The 21,123-nt window shown below is 33.0% G+C and overlaps 1 protein-coding gene and 1 pseudogene across 14 annotated transcripts in view; one reads left to right on the forward strand and one right to left on the reverse strand.

Annotated features, from left to right (window-relative positions):
* The window catches only part of EHBP1 (EH domain binding protein 1), a 292,696-nt gene that overhangs the window by 224,655 nt on the left and 46,918 nt on the right, over nucleotides 1-21,123 (forward strand). For 7 of the 14 annotated variants that reach the window (XM_016163002.2, XM_016163001.2, XM_036225112.1 and 4 more), the window contains 3 exons: nucleotides 9,721-9,868; nucleotides 17,384-17,491; nucleotides 20,255-20,379. In XM_016163002.2, coding sequence (XP_016018488.2) covers nucleotides 9,721-9,868; nucleotides 17,384-17,491; nucleotides 20,255-20,379 — 381 coding nt within the window. The remainder of the gene's footprint in view (nucleotides 1-9,720; nucleotides 9,869-17,383; nucleotides 17,492-20,254; nucleotides 20,380-21,123) is intronic. The other 7 variants (XM_036225113.1, XM_016163010.2, XM_016163009.2 and 4 more) reach the window with 3 other exon arrangements.
* Nucleotides 16,262-16,380, reverse strand: LOC118605956 (annotated as a pseudogene).

Consider the following 21,123-nt stretch of genomic DNA (forward strand, 5'->3'; position numbering starts at 1 on the left):
AAGTTTTTCTAGTCAAAAAATATAAAATATAATAAAATATTTTTTGACTAGCAATATTTTATTTTAATATGACACGTGGATGTCATACTTCTGAAGGGTTAAGTCTTATTTATCTGCATGGGGCTATAGGACAATTTTGTAGAATGCTTTAGCACAAAATATCTATGGTTTACTTTGACGTTATATTTTTTTTTGTTGGTTTCTTTACTTTAAATACTTGAACTGTTAGACCTTTTACTTTTTTGCTGAGAAAGATGTATTTGTACCAGATTAGAAAAGCTAAACTGTTTCTTTACATTGAATAATCAGCCTGTCATGACAAATCTATCTCCTTCTGCATGAGTAGGTGCCAGTCTGACTGGCTTCTTTTAGGCTCACACTGGGTTTTAAGCTAGATCCATGTGCATGACTGGCAGTGCATTTGTTGGGCCAGATCTAAGGAGCCAGGGAGCGTTCAGCTCCTTTTTGCCTATAAAAGAGCAGCCAGACAACCAGCAAGAGGCCTTGGATGTAACACAAGGTGATACTTACTTAGTCAGCCATTCTTCTTTTTTTCTTATAATTTTTTAAACTAAGAAGTTATCAATTTCACAAAGAAAAGAGGAATTAAATTATCAAAGGGACCTTTTTGGAGGCACAAACTATTTCTATTAGTTCTGCTAATGCAGGTTTAAGTTTTCAAAAACATAATAATTACTTTTATAATCCTAAAATAATTATTCTTAGAGAAATATAGTACCTACTAGAAAGTCATATATATTGGTTTAATGAATGAAAGAAAATGACCACTGATGTAGGATATAAAAACTTTATATCCTAGATTCCTTCCAGATACTTAAAGGCTCATTTAGCAACATTAACTTGATCACACTCTTATGTTTAGAATTTCTTATTTGAACAGCATAGTATACCAGCACACAGGCAGAACAAATGCTACAATTAAAAATAATTGTTGCTGTATCTTGAAACAAAGAGATATATAAAAACCTTAGTATAATATATTCAGTTTTATGAATTGAATACTAAATGAAATCTAAATTCTTAAAATGCATGTCTATTTTTTCAAATTAGTCCTTTTATATTTTCTACTCATATATTTAAAACTAGATCTCAAAGTTAAATTCACATTTTTTCATATTTTGCCTATGTAATTTAACAAAATCCAAAATTTAGTAGTTACTACAAAAATAAATGTAATCCCTAGGGTTGATCAAAGATTTAATCTGACCAGATGGGGCAAACTTGAGAAAGATTTTGACTTTCCACTCTGTTTTGCAACAAGAAAGGCTGATTTTTCTTTCTTTCTTTCTTTGTTAGAGAAACACAGATCAGACCATCCCCAGAGAAATGAGCAGGTGTGGCCATTTATAAGCATGTCTGCTTATATTACAAACCAGCATAAGAAAAGTTTGAAATGGATTGAAAAGATCTGCTAAACAGTTTTAATGTTTTACCCTAAATACTATTTATTCAGTCAAGAGCTGATCAGGCTGGCAGTAAAATATCTAGTCTACCTAAACCTTTAAAGATCTTTTTATTTTATTTTTTTATTTTCATTTTATCTTCAGTAGCAAGTGAAGAGGTGCATTTTGGTAATCCTTGCCTCTGGACAAGCACAGAATTTTTTTTTTTTTTTGTCTTTTCTGAATGCCTAATAACAGTCTTACTTCCTGTCTAATGATGAAAGGGTGACAGTCAAGTTCTTTCTCTTAGTTTACTACAAAATTGAGGAATTTCATGGACCATTTTGAGAATAGAACCCTGTGAAATACTAGCAGTACTAAGTAAAGCCCTTTAAAAAAATTTTTTTAAGATAACTTAAAATGTATTTAGTGTAATTAATTCATAAAAGTCCAATTACTAAGACTGTGTGAATAAGACTGTGTGAAACACTGAAGATAACACAAGCACAGGATATTGTGTTATTAAGGGAGGTAAAAGATGTGGAATTATAAGTTTGTTGGAAGAAATAGGGAGCTTTGTTCTATTATAAACACAAATTTACAAGGAGTAAGGATGCTAACATTAACGCTTACTTCACAAAAATGTGTGTAGACATATTTTTTAAATAGAAAAACTTTTCAACATATATTTTTCAACTGATTGAATAAAAATATCTAATGTTATGAAAGACACCCTTGGGTGGGTAATGATCTCAGCAGCTACACTGACAGTTTCTCATGTTCTAATTCACCTTCACAAATCCATGGCATCATTTTTTGACTTAAGTAATGTCAGTTGGTGACATTTGCGGCATGTATAAAAAGGACCCCCCGTGGCAGCCATTTTTATTTGATTCTTAAGATCCAAAGGCTGATGAAAGAACAATTGAATAAAGTTGAGGATTGGAGAAGCTTGATTTTCTTGTTCTCTGTGAAATGAAACTGTAGTCTTTTTCTCCTCCTTAAAAAGCAAAAGTCTGCTAGGGGATTGTAGCTGTGTCAAAGCCGCTGGGATGCCACTGCTGATCACTTTAATTACTACGACTAAGGAGGATAAAATTAAAAGTAGCACCATTGAAGCAGTGGAAGAAAGCTTGCCTAGATGTCGGTGAACTGTGAAATATAAAAATTGCATACCAATACATTTTTATGGAACGGAAACAAGGAATTATATTACTTATTCTCGAAGAGTTTGTCCTTAAATTGTCAAGTTTTACTAGTGCATCTATGGTAGATTGTAGGCCATTTCAGAACGATAAGGAAAATTGTAACTTTGAAGATATGCTGTGAAAGGGCTAAATATTTTTTCAGCTTATGTCCAAAGTGGTTAGTTCTGATCCACTTTCTACATTTGAAATTCTTAAATCCATTGTATTGAAATACAAGCTCTTTGCACTATAACAGGACTTTGCATTGTCCTGGGGATATTAGCAAAAAGAGAAGTAAAACTTAAGTGTACCATATTCAGCACATTTTTAAAGGATTATAATTTAAGGTTGGGAACCTAAGTTTTAAATGAATATGAGCAAGTCAGTTTCTCTTCATCTCTCAGCGTTCAATAGCTCAAAGGGGGATTTAACCTGTATAAATTAAGGAAAATTCTGTACGCCAGTTTTGTAATAGGACCAGTGCTTTGAAATCAGACAGACACTGCTTTTAATTTTTACTATGAGATTTACAAGATGTGTGACCTTGGGTAGTGTATGTAAGTGAGATTCAATTGCTATCAAATCAAAGAGATAGTAGTTAACTTTACAGAGTTGTGAGTAGTAAATGAGACTACATGTGTGAAAATACAGGGCGCAGGCATGTTTACTCAAAAATTTGTTGTAAAAAGATGGTAATGGAGAGGGAAGTCTCCCAAAATACAGCCCCCATCAAACCCTCCAAATAGTACATCCATTTTACAAAATCTAGATTATTCAACATAACTCAGTCTAACTCTAAATAATACTATGTGTAAAAAAGATAAATCTCATGAGAGCCATCCTTAGAAATAGGAAGCCTAACTACTTTAGTTTCTTTAAGTGTATTTAGACTAGACAGGTAAATGAGAGACATATAGGTTTCCTATGTGTTGAATTTTTCAGTATACTTTTCTTTGTAAAGATAGCAGCTCTTCAGTGTTACCTTACGTTTGTATCCCGTGAAAAGATTTTTAAAGTTTTTTTCAGCAGAAGTAGTAAACAGATGATTTATTTAAAGCTATGCATCTCTGTCTTCCTTTGAATACAGAATAGTCGAAACATAGCAATAATGCGTTTCTGTACTTGGGTAGTTAGGCAGACCATCTAAGAAATATTCATTATCTACTTATTTGAGCGGTTTGGTGAATGCTATACAAACATAATAAATAATATCATTCTTACTCTCTGGTCATTTTATTCCTTTGGCATAAACAATATCTTTTTTAAGTAAAAGATGATTAGATTTTGTTACTATCTATTCTTTAAATATTACTGCAAAAACTCACTTTTAATGGAGCTTACATATAAAAATTAAAGTGAAATCGTTTTACTTATAATGAATCTGAAAATTAATACTATCAATTAAAATTAGTTGCATTATCAATTGCTATAATTACAAGCTTTTCCTTCTGACCTTAACAATTAACTTCTATTTTCTCAGTTGGTTCTTTGTCTTAAGGGAAGTTAAAGGGTGAGAAAACAAACGATGCAGATATGCCATCCCGCTGGAGAGCTCTAGGCCCAAGCAGAATTGTCTCTGGTGTTAGGACATTAGTAGAAAAGTAAATCAAGTCAATCTGATAGGGAACTAGAATTCTGTCAATCAGGCTCAAGATTTTGTGCTGTGTCCATAAACTTGTTTACTGTAGGGTTTTATGAGTTGTAACCTGCCCTTGCTGTCTGTTAATGAGGCTAAATCTTGCTACTTGAGAATTGAATTACAGCACACCTCTGGGCTAATGGTTATAAACAGAAAGTCCCATTGGGGCTGCATTCTGATTTGTTCATTTGCATTTTTTTTCTATTGTATGGAGAACAATGGTGGGTAAATAAGTACAAACAAACAATTTACATGGAAATTGATAAAGTGTCCCTAATTAGTATTTAGAGTTGGTTTTATTAATGATTGCCTGCTTCAAATTGCACTCTTGGTAAGCTCTCAGAAACATTTGCAGATGGGAGTATTATTATTGGGTGAGGGAGGGGGAGACCAAAGGGAAGGTGGTAGCTTGTGAGGAAAAATATTAGGTTTCCATTTCATATTCAGAAATGTAGAATCATTTATTTCATTTTAACTCAGTTAAGATGACCTAAGACCACTTCATCTTACTCTGAATCACCAAATTCCAGCTCTGCAAGAAGTTATTCTTCACACAGTGAAATTCACTTAAACCTAGTTGCCTGAGGCATATCAAATAATGGTATTTATTAGTGTTCTTAAGTTCAAAAGGTGAAAGTTTAGTAAAAGCTCAATTTTCCTCAGTTTATCATGTAATTTGATTCTTTTGGGGATCAAATAGTTTCGTGTTTAAGAACAAGGGCTTTGTAGTGAGATAGACCTCAGCTGGGCTCTGGGCTCTGACATCAGTTCTAGCTGTGTGACCTTGGAACTCTAAACCTAAATATTTTCATTGGTAAAAATTGGATTGTGAAAATTAAATGAGACCATGCATGTAAAGCAGTTGTGACATAAAAGCTCAGAAAATATCAGCAACCTCACCAAATTCACCATCATCAAGTCAGTATTTCCTTTTATTCCTAGTATATTTTCCAAGTTCAGAAATACTAATAGTGAACTGAGGATTTTGTATATTAGTCTTTGCATCTTCGGTCTCACCCTGCCCAGTGCATACCACTCCTCTAACTACATATAAGCTTGTGTCTCTAAATAAATACTAATAAGTTTTTTCTTGAATGTTAGATCTCTCTTCTGTTGCCCCTACCACAGATATCACCCAGCCTAGGAAACCTACCATCTCATCTTTTTCCTTCCTCCTCACAAGATTCTTTTATTAAAAAAACTTTTATTACAAGAGTACTTTAAGTGTATTATAGAAAATTAGAAAATGAAGATAAATGAAGGAAAACAAAAATATCATGTTTCTACACGCAGATATCTTTAACAACTTCGTGAATACCAATTCTAAGTCTTTCTCTGTGCATACATATTTTTATGTATATTTATTTTTGCCAAAATATATAAACTATTTTTTTTTAAGTCAAGTTGCATTTCTTCTCATTTAATACTCTGATTATATTCCGATTTCTCTAATTGGTTCAACAATGTCCTTTACAGCTGGTTTGTCCAAACCAGTATCTTCCACGGGACTATATACGTTTTATGTGGTTGATCCCTCTTGTTGGTGGTGATGGTGACTGGTTAGTAGGTTTTGTTGTATTTGTTTTCATGACTCTCTCTCATTAAAATGACCGTGTCAGTTGTCCTGAATATCCTACCTTCTGGATTTATTTGGTTGCTTCCTTGCTGAGTCATTTATCATGTTTCTCTAACCCCTGTGTTTATGATAAACTGGAAATTATATGTAAAGGCTTAGTGGATTCACTTTAAACATTTAGACTAGTCTCTTGTGGGTGATGTGTACTTCATGTGCTTCACATCAAAAAACATATGACATACAGTTGACTGAACATTAGTGACGCTAAGACTGACCATTAAATTAGTGATCCCTAATCCCTGATTTGGTTCTGATCTTTCTATTTACAACTAGGTTTTCCCCTTGTAATTAGGAAATAATCTGTGTGGTGTTACTTAAGTGTGTGTTCCAATTACTGTTGCTGTGTAACAAACTATCCCAAACTTAGTGGTGTAAAAAATTGTTTTTTATGCTCACAGGTTCTGAGGGTCAGGACTTCAGACAGGGCACAGTAAGGATGCTTGGTGTCTGTTCTACATTGTCTAGGGCCTCAGCTAGGGAGACTTGAACAGTTAGGGGTGACTTAAAATGGCTAAAGGCTGAGATCATATAAAGGCTTCTGCATTCACATGTCTGGCCCTTGGGCCAAGAAGTCTGAAGGCTGAACTCAGCTGTGACTGTGAACTGGAGCACCTACATGTATCCTGGGATTCTCACAGCATGACTAGGTTACCAGAGAGTATAAAACACAGAAATTTCAAGAGAACAGGTCAAAAGGGGTGTGGCATTTCCTGCCTCGCCTTAGAAATCACCTACAACACTTCTACATTCTGTCGATTACATACAAGTCACTAAAGCTGGCGTTGATTCAAGGGGGAGAATTAAACTCTAGTTCTTGATGAAGGAGTGGTAGGGTCACATTGCAGAGAGTGTGTGGGATGAGAAATTCAGTTGTGGCCATCTTTAGAAAATACAGTCTGCCAGAGTAATCTATGAATATCCTGTTCCCCAGCAGGCATTCACCTAAGAGCTCTAATAACAGTTGATAATTCTTGCCAGAATCAGTCATTCTTTTATGAATGACAAAGTTATATTTTTATAGTTTTACTTTTTTGAAATTATTATTATAGCTGGTATTTTGTAAAGTAGAGCTTTCTCTCATTGACTGAGACTATTTAGTTACCCTAAAATTTAGTTCCCACTGAAAAGACAAGATAATTGTTTCGTTCTTTTACTCTAATCGCTAATTTTCAGGAGTTATTTTGAAAGCTGCCTGAAATGAGTCTACACATCCTTAGAAGAACTTTTTGAACATCATAATGAATTGATAGCTTTTCATTGATCCAATATGTGATTTTATTGCAGTCATTGTTCTTTTTGATACTGGAACTACTTCACTTTGTTCACTGGGAGCTTCTATCTTCTCTCTGGGTATATTTGATACCACTGTTAACCTACCTCCATTAATTTCGACAGCTCTCATTTCTAGACATTTCAGAATTTGTGAAAGAATTGCCTAAGCTTGAGCTCTACCAATCTGGTGTTTCCCTCTGCACCTAACAATATTACCTACCAAATTCAATTGACCGCTTTTCATGTTCAGACTATTAACCTCTAACATTTACTGTAGTCAGTAACTCCCTTTTTTATGAAAGCTGCTTCTACTTTGATTCTCAGGGTACATCAGTGTTCTACTTCTTCTCTTTTTCTGTCTTATCTGAATGTCGATTTTTTCCATGTTTTAATTAGTAGCCCTCCTTTTTCTCTGTAGTACCTCTTCAGGGTACTTTCATATAGTCCTGTAACTTCACAGTATGGTCATAGTTAGACTTTACTTCCTAGCATCAGTTTCACTTCCCAACTACCTGCTAATATATTTCCTCAGATATCCTGCCAACCAATCAAACCCAGTCTGTCTGACCTTAAACTTCCTCTCCTTCCCTTCTTATAATTCCTCTTAGTTTTTTTCTATTTTTAGTGCCACAGTTCTACTAGTTGCCCAAGTTTAAAACTTCTGAGTCAGCCTTTTTCTTCCCTCCACATCTAATTAATTACCAAGAATTGGTACAGGTATTAATTCTGTCTCTAATATATCTCTTACACTTGTCTCTTCCCATTTTTATTGCCACTGTCCTAGCTCTGGATCTTATTTTGGACTATTATAATAGCCTCCCAACAAGTCTCTTTCCAGTCCCTCTATGCCAGCCTATCTTATGCATTAGCTTTAGACCAAAAGATTTTTTAAAAGGAGCGGGGGTGGGGGGAGAACAGACAGACACAAAACCAAACTTCTCATTGGCCCATACTTTCTTTAGAATAAAAATGTCGAACAGGGCCTTTACCTATCTAGTTTTATTTTTCTTGCTTTATCTGTCATTATTTTTGCCCTATGCTAGGAAAACTGCTTTTCCCCCAGTATACATTCCTGCCTCAATATCTTTGTGTTGTTCCTGCATCCTAGTCTCTTCTACACTGACCCACCTAACTACCAATTCCCATCTTTACCCCTGAGTCCTGTTCATTCTGCAGGCCCAGTTCAAAATTATACCGCCATGATGCTTTCCGTTTGTCCCTCAGCCAAGTATGTTCTTTCTTTCTTCTAAACTCTTGCTTCATTTTCATCAAACCTCTTTATTGTGGCTCTTGTATCTTTTCCTCTATAAGCTTTTGAGAGTATGAATTATAAGTTTTCATACTTGAACTTTCTATAGCAAGTTCCAAGTACCAAGGTATGTGCTAAGGATCAGAGATACAAAGATAAATCAGATATAGCTCCTGCCTTCAAGTAGCTCAGTTCTGCTGAAAAGGAGGCAATTTACAGTTATAATGACCTTAATAAATGTTATTTTAAATAATAATCACACACACACAGGGTACTATAATAACATAGAAGGAGGACTTTATTCCACCAGTGGGGAGGAGGGAAAGATCGTCAAAGGAAGTTCAGTGGATTTGAATTGAATATCAAAGACTGAAAAAGAGTTAAATAAGATGAGAAAAGAACATTCCAGAAAGAGGAAATGACATATTCAAATCATGTGTGCATGAGAAACTAACTACATGATACAAGCAATTCCATATGTATAAATATGAGGTTTAATGGAAGTTGGGAGAGGTTAAGGGAAGAAAATGCTGCAAAGATGTTGGGGCCAGATTATGTCAGGCATTATTTTGTTATAATAATGCCTTATTTTACCTACTTTCTAGTTTACAAAGCAATTTCACATTAATTATATGTGACTCATAATAATCCTTTTTTGGTTGGCAAAAACTATTTTATTTAATTCTCTGTAGTCTTTGATTATTTTAAATATCAAAAACCACATTAGATTTTACTTTTTCTTCTCAGTGTGCATCTGGGAGAAGAGGGAGTAGGAATGGGGATAGTACATCAGTTACCCATTCCAATTTTAAACTAACAATAACAATAACTTAATAGCCAACATACTATCCCCGTGCCTGCTCCAACCCCCTAAAATTACCATTTCCTATATTTAATCATCATGGTAAAGCAGCATTTTCTGCTATCAAAGATGTCTTTTAGTCATTACTTTATGTCTTTATTAGAAAACAGCAAGTTAAATTCTGTTCTTAAAAAATAAGGTATTAATTGAAATTCTGTTTTCAATATTATGACTTTTTCTATAAGCCCAATTATTTTATTATTAATAGTTTCTGCTATTGCCAAACATTCTTTAGGGGCTACTCTGAATTTTTAACAGGCATTTTAATACAGTAATTTGTAAATGTTTTTTTAAAAATCTGATTCTAGGATGTCTTTTAAAAATGGTGTGACATCCAACTGATATAGAGCATCCTATTTATAATGTGGGCCAAGCACCATGCTGTAAACCAGTTACTATCATGATGATCAGATTGAAAATGAAATTGCATTTCTGTCAATTACTGAGTTGGCAACTGTTCAATATATCTTAGCAGCAAGATGAAGAGCGACGTCGGCAGCTGAGAGAGAGAGCTCGTCAGCTAATAGCAGAAGCTCGATCTGGAGTGAAGATGTCAGAACTTCCCAGCTATGGTGAAATGGCTGCAGAAAAGTTGAAAGAAAGGTCAAAGGCATCTGGAGGTGAGTTAAAGAATCTTGTATCATATTCTGCAGACAACCCAGAAATCCGCAATAGACCTTTTGGAACTTTATATTCTTACTTCAAAATGTTGCATCAAATACATAAAGTTTCTAACCTATTGCTATGTTGCAAAAAACTAAAGGAGGCATAGTAAATCAGAAGATAACTGTTGATGTTTTCCAAATCTACTTCTTGGCTTAATTTTTAACAGCTCAAGAATACTTTCTTAGAATATGGTTTAGGAGAAAACTCATACAGACTTTGATTTATGATTTCTAATCTATCTCATTAATTGTATTAGCAATGAGTAAAATTCAATCAAGTCCTTAATATCTAGATCACAAGACTTGTTAGTAGTGAGCTTTGAAAGATCACAAAAGCTTTTCACTTTGAACCAGATCTTTAGAAAGTAGCTTTAACAATGTTCTGGTATTATAGCCAGACATGTAAGAATTTTGAATGAGTCATATCTATTTCTTCTTGGTTTCCTTATCCTAAAAGGGTCTTCTTCAGTGTCTAGAAATTAGTCTAAACTTGATATTGGGACAAGGAATAACGTACATAATTAAAGAGAATTTTAATTTTGTCTCTTGCTGCTCAATTTAGGCATCTTTACCTTGGACCGTTTTAGATTTTTAAGAGGAATATATTTAAGAAGCCTGTGGGTTTTAGCTCTATAACCTATTCATCTACCAAAATATTCTAGATACTTGTCCTGAGTTAGTCTTAGAATGCTAAGATCACGTGAAGAGTAGGTAAGTGAGGACTCAAATAGATCTTAGTGAACTGAAACACAGGTAAGCTATTTCTAGGTCAATATGTTTCCCTATAGTAAACTGAAACTTACTACTGTTAGTCCTAATTGATTCCTTATGTTAAAATCATACTATTATAGAGAATTCCAACTATTGCCTATAGCATATAATCTTCCCCCATAAATTTGAAAGCTGTTTTCCCAAACAGCTATGTATCTGTCCCTCTGTACCTCTCTAAATGTTTACATCTCAGTTAAATCCTTCATCGTACCTTTTTAACTCCTATCATTCAGAATTGTTATTGTAATGTCTATATTCTCTACTAAAGTTTTATAGTAAGATCAATAAGTACTTACAGTTACATTTATATAATGCTATGATAATTCGTTTTATTTGTTATTCGATGTTATAAAAAGTCCAAATATTCTAAGTAAGTCTTTAAAAATCTTTGCCTCCTCATATATCAGTATAATAGGAAAAAAAGTTTTATATTCTTGACCCTCGAGATAGACTGTCCTAAAGCCACTAATGCTACCCGCCTGTGACATTATAGACCCATAGGAGAACAGTAATAATACCACAGAGAGGCATACAGTGTCTCTCTTAATTTTGTTCCCCCCAGTAGTGAGCAAGTAACACTGCTAAATGAGTTGTAAACTCTGGGAAGGCTAAGATTTAAATATTTTACTTGATGGTATGGGATGGGTCAGCTATGTAATTTGTTTCATCTCTATAATCCAACCCCAGCTGAGCCAGTACTAGACTAAGTAGAGAGATTTTGTTAGTGTTACAGCCCCCAAAAATGGATATCTTACTATTTGGTTAGCTTGGGAAAGTTAGCTAGGGAAAGACTTGATTTGAGCATCATTCAATAGTCAACAAAGTAAATAAAGAACAAATGAGGGTTAGATCTGCAGCACTAACAAAGAAGTACAGACCAGAACAGGGGGAAAGCCAGGTAACATGAAGATGGGACAAAGTTGAACAGATGATTTATGAGAACCTGCTGAGGAACCTAGACTCTGTTCCCTAAGAATAAAGTGACCAAGGTACATTTCTCTCATAGGACACAGCATACATTGGATGCTGGAAGCAGCCACGTATCAGATGGTAGGCTCTTAATCAGAGCTAAAGTTGACCTACAATAAGTGGAGCAGGCCTATTTCCTGACCTCAGTAGTGAATATTGCTCTGTCTCCCTAAAGGCATATGGATCAGACTAGATCTGCTCTGGCCTCAAGGTCTAAGCTGAAGCTCTTGGAGCTGGTAGTTGGGGGAACAGACCTTTAGGACAAGGGAGAAAGTAAAATTCCTGCCTGAAATTCAGCTATTCATACAGATGGTATTTATCCACTGAGCAGTGCCAACCGCTCTGCTAGGATAGGATTTGGCAAACTTCCTAAAAAGGACCAGAGTGAATACTTTAGGCTTTGCAGGTCACATGGTCTCTGTCTTAACTACTCAACTCTGCCCTTGTAGCCTGAGAGCAGCCTTGAACAATATGTAAATTAATGGGCAAGACTGTTATGTTCCTCAGAAATGTGGTGGGCTAGATTTTGCTTGCACAGTACAGTTTGATAACCATTGCATAGCAAATTAAAAATTCGCTTGGGTTCACAGAAGTCTAATTCCTAAGTGAAAATGATCCTATGAGGTTGATAGGTCAAGGAAAAGAATTAACAAATTAAGGTCCATTCTTCCACTGTTTGGCAGGAATCATCAGGTCTGAATAGTGTGAAAGGAGGTGAGAGAAATAAGTAGAGACCAGCCTAGATGGAGAACTAGGATAGAAAGATTTTGGAAGCAGTGGTCCAGAGTGACAAAAAAGAGTGGGTAGTCAAAAGCTGGCAATTATAAGGTAGAAGCACAGCCTGGGGAATGTATTGAACATGATTATTACTCATACTCATTGCCTGAACCCACTTGAAAAGCTTGCTTTTTACCGTTCTCAAGCAGCAACCAGCCTCATTGAAGAAAGAAAATTTAGTATGTTCGAGGTGCAGTATATTCAGCTAAATGGTGTCCACAGAGAACATATGCAACGTATTTTAAGTCATGGATAACCATGTATTCAAGCAACCTACTTGCATCCTATTACAACCAGAAATAGCCTAATATTTGTGAAATAACAGAATCGCACCTCTCCAAGGAGCTATAGCCTAGCTTTTACCTGTCCTCTTTTTGACGTAGTTTTAGGATTTACGAGAGAAGCCGTTTGATACTTTGTTATACTACACTTTTTTTCAATTTCTGCATTAATTTGTAGTTATACACCTGTAATAGCCTAATTTTAAAATTCTCACTCTATGTAAAAAACTGGTGGGTTCACTTGTTGTATTGATCGATCTTAGCAAGGTTCAAGTGTTTGACAACAAACAAAGTTTAGTATTTTCATTTTTAGTTGTGTGGTATTGTAGTCAGAGAATATGGCCTGAATTTCTGCTTTAGGAATTAATAAGTTTTTATTTTAGTCAAATGTTAAATTTTGTAATGGTCCACGGGCACTTGGAGGAGGTGTCTATCTTGTTCTAAGATTATATTATGTCTTTTATTTATTATATATTATATGGTCTATATGATATATATTTTATATATTTTATGTATGTATATATTTATGTATATAGCTTGTCACTTTGATTTGAGTTAGGTGAAGATCATTTAACTTTTAAACTGACATTTTTGCCCCTCTTTGATTTAAATAAAATAGTGTATGTTGTTTTTGCATTTCAATGAAGAAAATTTTTTTAAAATTTTGTCTTTGAGAATGTATGCCTGCATAATCCTTAAATAGCAAATAGATTTATCTAAATTTGTTGAACCAAAATAAAAACTTATAGACCTTTACTAATTTTTATTTTTGGCTTCTACTAATAGTGTATTGTGTTTTTTTAATCTTTCATATTTCTATAGAATAATTTCACAAGTTATGAATTTTATAGGTCCTTTCAGTGAGAATTTTAAAAATCATAATACAAATGAGAAATTTTGCCTGAATATTTTCTGAATTTTCGTGGACATATTTTTAATAATAGCCTCAGTTTCTTTTTTTTTAAGTACATATACTCTTTTTTTATTGTCAACAATATCCTGGTTTTTTTCATTCAATTTATTTATAAAAAATAAGCGTTACAAGACTGGCCTTACTGCTGTGCTACAATCACGCCACTGGGATCCCCATTTTGCTTTTAGTGCTGTGCAATGTCAGCTGGAATGCATTGTCTCATTCCAGTGCATATCCAATCTTCTTTTACCTTTTCATCCATACATTACACCTGCCATACTTGGGAACCAGCTTCTATTGTGTAATGGATCTCTAATTTACTTTCTGCCATGCTCACCTACTGGGTTTTCAGTGATTAGCCATGATAATAGATACATATAGATATAGATATATCTTATATATATAATACGTAGTATCTTAAACATACATACACAGATACATGTGCACTTTAATTCTGCTAGAGTATTTAGAGTATTTCCACAGGTGTTAAGAAATGTGTAACATTAACTGTTGAAAAGAATTCAAGTGTTCATCATAAAACTGAAGTCAATGAATGGAAAGAAAATGAAAATTCATTCTTAAGAAGACCTGAGCTTTATAGGAGATCAATTTTTACTCTTGCCTTCTCAAATAGTAATCCTTTTATCTAAGGTTAGCAATACATTTATAAACATTGAGTTAACCCACTCAGCATTACTGGTGAGTGGTAGTGTAGACAGAGATTTTATTTAGCCAGGAAATAAAATGAATGACACATGTTTAACATCATACAGGAATCCAACATTATATAGGTGGGTAATGAAAGGAGGTATAACTTTCTACATATTTCCAGAACCTGAAAGTACCCATATCTGACCACATTTCCAGATTTAAGTATTTCTTTTCATAGCAATGCTATCTTTCACTGGAGAATCAATGTTGACATCTGCCTCACCCTTCCTCAGCCTTCCCCAACCACCTGCTATCCAGTCAGTTTTCAAATCATGTCATACCCACTTTCCAATTCTTTTATCCTAAGTTAGGCTTTCTATACTGCTTGCCTGGGGGTAGTAACAATCTCCAACCTGGATTTCCTGATTCCAGCCTTTCTATATTCCACCCCAACACCTAGTTGCATAAAGGATGATGTCACATAGATAATGTGTATTTCTAGACCACTTTTTTTTTTCACGTAAGAAGGCATTTCGGAATGTAAGCAAGCGTGATATTATAGAAATAGTATTGAAGCCACTCTAATTTATCAAAGACATAAGCTTCAGTGCTTGTATTACTAATTATACATATTTCATAACTGATTATAATAAGACACTTATTGTAGAAAACTGCTTAAATACACTGCTCTTAAACTGTACAGTGCTAATCATGTTTAAGCACCAGTGTCTCTCCATTCCTACCAAGTAAAATTTAAAGTTCCAATTCTGCCCTTCAGGGCTCTCTGCAGTTTTACCTTTCAAGTCTGTCTTCCCATTATTTCCCTTTAAGTATGCTTGAGCCAAATAGGACTTTACACAATTCTTTGAACATAACCTCCTCTTTCCTGCTTTCATCCCTGTAATGCCCTTCTCCCAATTGTACCTTTTGAAATCCTGTACATTTTTAAGACCCAGTTTAAAGGTTAGTTGCTCTACAAAACGATTCCTGGTACTATTGGCAAAGAATAATCTTTTCATCTTTTGAATTTACTCTGTTCTTAATTTTTACTCAATAACACTTACCTGTCCTACATAGTATTATAGTCACTTGACTATATACCTTTAAGGTGGAATAAATGTTTTATATATACCTTGCTATCTTCTCAACATCTATCAGTGTGCTGTAAATTACAGTTGCAGTATACAGTAGAAGTTTTTTGAATAAATGAATAAATGTCAAATTTTATGTTTTCATTCTAGGTTATCATCAGTCATGATCAATAGAGACTGGTTGACAGCAACAAAGTATTACAGTCTTAAAAACTCTTGATACTAAACTATCTCTGATATGGAGTCATATGAGGAAGTGTTCTGAATAGTTATTTAGCATTCAGAAAATATTTATTAATTCATTTACATTTGCTACAAAATTGTTTAGAGCATTTTTGAGGATAGTGAAGATGAAGATGCTGACTTTTATGAAAGTAGTCAAATAGTTGGACCGAGCACAGTTGATTAGAACAGGTCTCTCAACTGATTGTACTTAAATAATATAACCAGGTATAATGCCTTAGTGTCTTGAAAGCGTTTAGCAACCCTTTTTCCCTTGGGGCATTTCTCAATCTTTTTTTTCTTTTTGTGTTCTTCTAAATGGCTTACACAGTATACATGGTGAGTCTTCAATAGATAGAAACTATTATTATTGATATTAATGCTCATAGTTAGCATTTACTTAGGAAGCCCAAAATCAAGCACAAAGGTGTACAGGGAAAAGGACAAATATTAAGGATTAAGCCAAAGTTGTAGAATCTTGGAATTTCTCGATTTTAATACCTCATTATTAATAAAAAAATAAATTGTAGAACAGTGCAAATACTCTTTAACTCCCAGGGCTAGATAGGTATTTCAAAAGGTAAATCAAATCATTGCTGTGCCTTTTCAAATGTATAAATATCAAAATTACTTAACCAATTTTATCACCAGGATTGATTTTTTTTTTTTTTAACTCCTACAGCACCTGGTCTTCCTAGGTGGGCTCCCATCCAAGTACTAACGAGGCCTGACCCTGCTTAGCTTCTGAGTTCAGATGAGATCGGGCACATTCAGGGTGGCATGGCCGTAGACTATCACCAGGATTTATAAAGGAAAAAATAGTCTTTGGCCATGCCACCCTGAACAAGCCCAATCTCATCTGATCTCAGAAGCTAAGGGTTAGGCTTGTTTAGTACTTGGATGAGAGACCACCTAGGAAGACCAGGTGCTATAGGCATAAAAAATAAAAATAAAAAAATAAGGGATTGTAAACTGACAAGGTCCTTGCAATCTGTGAAGTCAATCAAGGGTTGCCTCACTTAAAAAAATATATAAATGAAAAAATATACAATAGAAATCTTTGATGTAAAAAAAAAAAACTTCATTAATTAATTATGACCTAAAACGTTTTAATAAGTGTAAAAAAATAGTGTAATTTTCTTATTCCCATGTATTTAATTTTAAATAATAACAGGTTTTTTTTATTTTTAAGTCTTTTGAGATGTACTATTTTGTTTCTGAACTTTCTTTTACATAAAGGTACTGTCTGTTCTACTCTCCATCTTTAAATTTATCTATAGTACTTTTTTGATAATATTTCATTAATAGCATAAAAGCATTCAAGTCTTCATATGAATAATTTCAATATAGCTACAAGTTTTTAAAGACTGATTTTTAAAAATACATTTATGTCTAATAAGTGATCAAATGTGAAGTTTAGAAATATTATTTGATGACTTTGTTACCAAACCAACTTTATTTTTGTATGCTGTTATTAGAGATTACTAATAGAGTACTTTTTAAAATATAGGAACTCAATGGGCTCAGTGATTCAAGGATAGAGTGTGGCAAGTTGTCAAAACCTTTACATCTGCTTTGATGTGACAATTCATCTGTGACATATGAATGTAAAATATAAATGTCAATCTAATAGTGAAAGAATAATTTAAAACTGACTATTTTAACTTGCTGATCTGTGTCAGACTTGAATTTGAATAACCCATTAAAATACTGCTTTTTTCCTTAGTGTTTCAGACAAACAATATAAAACAAATAATATACAATATACTAACATTATTACTACATGTTCCTACAGATGAAAATGATAATATTGAGATAGATACTAACGAGGAGATTCCTGAAGGCTTTGTTGTAGGAGGTGGAGATGAACTTACTAACTTAGAAAATGACCTTGATACTTCTGGTAATTTCAAATTATAAATATTTTGTGTCCTGCTGCATGACAAACTTTATCATTATATTTTATTGTTATCTCATCAGTGGTGATAACAAGTTATTTTTGTAGTTTTCTTATATCTGTGTCCTCACAAATCTAAATCCACTTTCCATCAATTTTATGTTATTATTTTCTTTTAGATTATTTAAAATTAGCAATAAAATTGGAATAGCAAACTGTAGTTTGTGTTCTCTTATTACTAAGATTAACTTTTATATTTTATGTTATATAAGATAATTTGTTTGGCATTCAATAATTGAGTCCCTTCTCAGCCTATATATTTTGGTGTGGTATTGTAAGGTATAGATAGTACATATGGAATACTTCGAATGTAAATCTAACTCAGGGTCAGATTTTCTGACTTGGCTTAGAATCGATAGTCTTAGTTGTAATATTATTTTGCAAATTTTGTGCTTACTTTAAAATTTTAAATACTACTACTAATAAATTATTTTACATATACTTAATGACTGATTATAAATCAGTCAATAATGCTTATTGAATTTAAATCCATAGCAGTAAGTCATTTGAGATCTCTCTAGATTTAAAGGTAAGGAAGTGAAGCCTCTAATATTTACTCTTTTCCTATGAAAACTAAAGAGAGTGAGAGCAGGTATTCTTCCAAGCCCTTGCAGGCCTCTGAAATTCTGAAATAATGGTCCAAGAAACAATCAACCAGGATCTTCCTAACTATAGGGAGCACCCAAGAAAACTCATGCCCCCTTGTCAGTAGCTTCTTTATGGTCTAGTATTAAATTATACTTTACTAGGTAGAGGTCAGCATATTTATAATTGTGCAAGTCCCAGAGAAAGCTGGTATTTAAGGAAAAATTTTAAATGTTTAACCCAAAATCAGAACTATCTTTCTATTTAAAATTCTGTAGAACCTGTGTAAGTTTAATTTTTCTTTTTGAAAAAGATTTTTATTCTTGCCTTACCCACCCTCTCACCACAACCACTGCCAAAGGCTTTATCAGAAACCAAAAATATCCTTTTCCTGCTGAGGACATCCATAAGTACAGAATTGAAGCCTTAAGATTTAATATATGGCAGTATAAAATTAATGACATTAGTAATGCATAGTTCCTGATTTTACAATAAGTATGAAGACAAGAAAGTCAGCCATCTTAGGTAATATGATAATTTTCTAGTTTTAGTAATAAGAACTTTGTGAGATATTTTAAAGGTTTGTTAATATTAGGCCTAACAGATTTGACTCTTGTTCTTTTTAAAAACTCTCTTCCCACTTTATATATGCCAAAAAAGGAAACACATCTCAGTCTTTCTGTTTTGAGAGTTAGCTAATATATTGTTTACAACTCTCAAGAATGCCAGTAAGTGTTGGCATGTGTATAGGATAGACTTTCCAATTCAGGCTATGGTTTATTTCATGGCAATAAGAAATAGGAATACAAACTGGAATCTGGAAGCATGTAGCATACATTATGATTTTTATCCTTGCTTTATTTTCCCCAAAAATTCTTTTTTAATATGTATTTAAAAGTCATAATGTTTTAATAATAAATTGTTTAATCTTTATCTTGATTTGACCATAGTTCATCAGATATTGTTTAAAAGAGAAGCCTGGCAATATAAACTGACCAATTTGCATGAAAGTAATGATAATAGCATTATTAAGAGTCTTATAATTAGAAAACTTATTAATCTTTATGAAAAATATCATTCACCAAATGGTTGGCATATCTTTTACAACCATTTTATTACAAAGTTGCTTTGAGTGAATTTGTTTAAGTAGAATTATTTGTTTCCATTTGTTTCTGAACTATTTTATTATTAAAGATTAATGTACTTGCTAAAAATAATTTGAAATTTTTTATTTTAAAAATTTATTTTAAATTTCTATCCATATTTAACACATTCAAAAATTGATAATCTTTATTTTATTTCTGCCCTCTAATTAAAAAATATATACCCTGTTTCAATGCTGGGTATATATGTACACAGATAAACATCGAATTCTAACAGTGTATACATGACTGAGATGTTAAGAACTTATTTTAATTTGATTATGTATAAATTTAATATACTAGAAGAATCAAAACTGTAAAATATAATTTAGAATAAAATTTATCACTTTTAAATGTCTACTTTGTAATAGCTTGTTTTATTATGTATAACCTATACAATTACTTATAAATACATCAAATACAGGCTTGGGATTTCATGTAAGCATAGCTACTTTTAACTGTAGTGTAACTGAGTGGTCTTTAGGTATATTTACTACATTTGTTAAAGGGACCGATTTTGGGAAAAAATACATATATGTGTTTATATATATGCAAAGAATATATTTTAAGAGACTAAATCTAAATTGTTCCCAAAACAAAAAAGAAATGATAATTATGTGGCATGTTAGAGATGTTAACTAATGCTATTGTGGTAATCATATCACAGTATATAAATATATCAAATCAACACACTGTACACCTTAAACTTATATACAATGTTATGTATCAATTATATCTCAATTTAAAAAAGAAAATAGTTAATATACCTAAAGACTATTCAGTTATACTATAGAGTGTGTGTGTGTAAAGAGTTGGGGGAGAAAGAGAGAGTTAGTTTTGTCTGGTCTAATATACTATTTCATAACCCAAATGTCCTTTTATTCTTTAATGTAATAATATTTTTATGATGTCCCCTAAATTGATAGCCTATACATCTAAATTCATCTCACTGAGTTATTCACAGTATTTGCGCATTTAACAGAACAAAACACTAAGCTGGTGGACTTGAAGCTGAAGAAGCTCCTAGAAGTTCAGCCACAGGTGGCAAATTCACTCTCCAGTACATCTCAGAAAACTATAACTGAGAGCTCAGAGCAAGACATTAAGGTAAATCTTGTTCAAAATATTTGGCTTGGTATCTGTGTGTTCTGGTTTCCACTGGTACTTTATAATCCTAAAATCAATTTCTTACTAAATTCTTCACATTAAGATATAAACTTTTTATTAACTAGCCAATAAATTAAATATTAATATGGCAATCAGTGAATAATCAGATAAACTTTTTCAGATAAATTACTACTTTATATTAGTAAAAGTAGAAACTATTCTTGACTTCTATATGTATTTATATTTTTCTAAGAAGAATATTGCTAGAAGTCAAGCATATTTTTCTATCATACTCAACCTTCAGCCTGTTTAGATTAATGTTAATTAACACCTGAAGATGGTATGTGATAGAATATAAATTTTTAAAAACTTGCATGTGTTTTGTACCAATATAAATCTTACCTTTTATAGGATTTTAGGCAAATTGTCACATTGTTGTTGTTAATTATTTTATTATTATTAATATTATTTGGACTATTCATATTATCCCCATTCAAGCCTTATCCCGTTTTCCTCTCATTGTATCATTAATATTTTTTTAGCTTTAGGGTACTTTTAGTCTTGTATAACTTTTCACCCACCTGCGGACTATGGGGACTGCCCTGCTGACTGAAAGGATTTCCTTCCCCTGACACAGAGATGCTTTGAAGTCCCAAAACAATGACTTTCATTGCTTTTCCCGTATACTGTCGGTTTCTATAAATTGGTGATGAAAGTGTGTGGCAGCACCAGAGGACTTTTGGT

This window comes from Rousettus aegyptiacus, unplaced genomic scaffold (genome assembly GCF_014176215.1).
Source record: "Rousettus aegyptiacus isolate mRouAeg1 unplaced genomic scaffold, mRouAeg1.p scaffold_m13_p_7, whole genome shotgun sequence".
Lineage (NCBI taxonomy): Eukaryota > Metazoa > Chordata > Mammalia > Chiroptera > Pteropodidae > Rousettus > Rousettus aegyptiacus.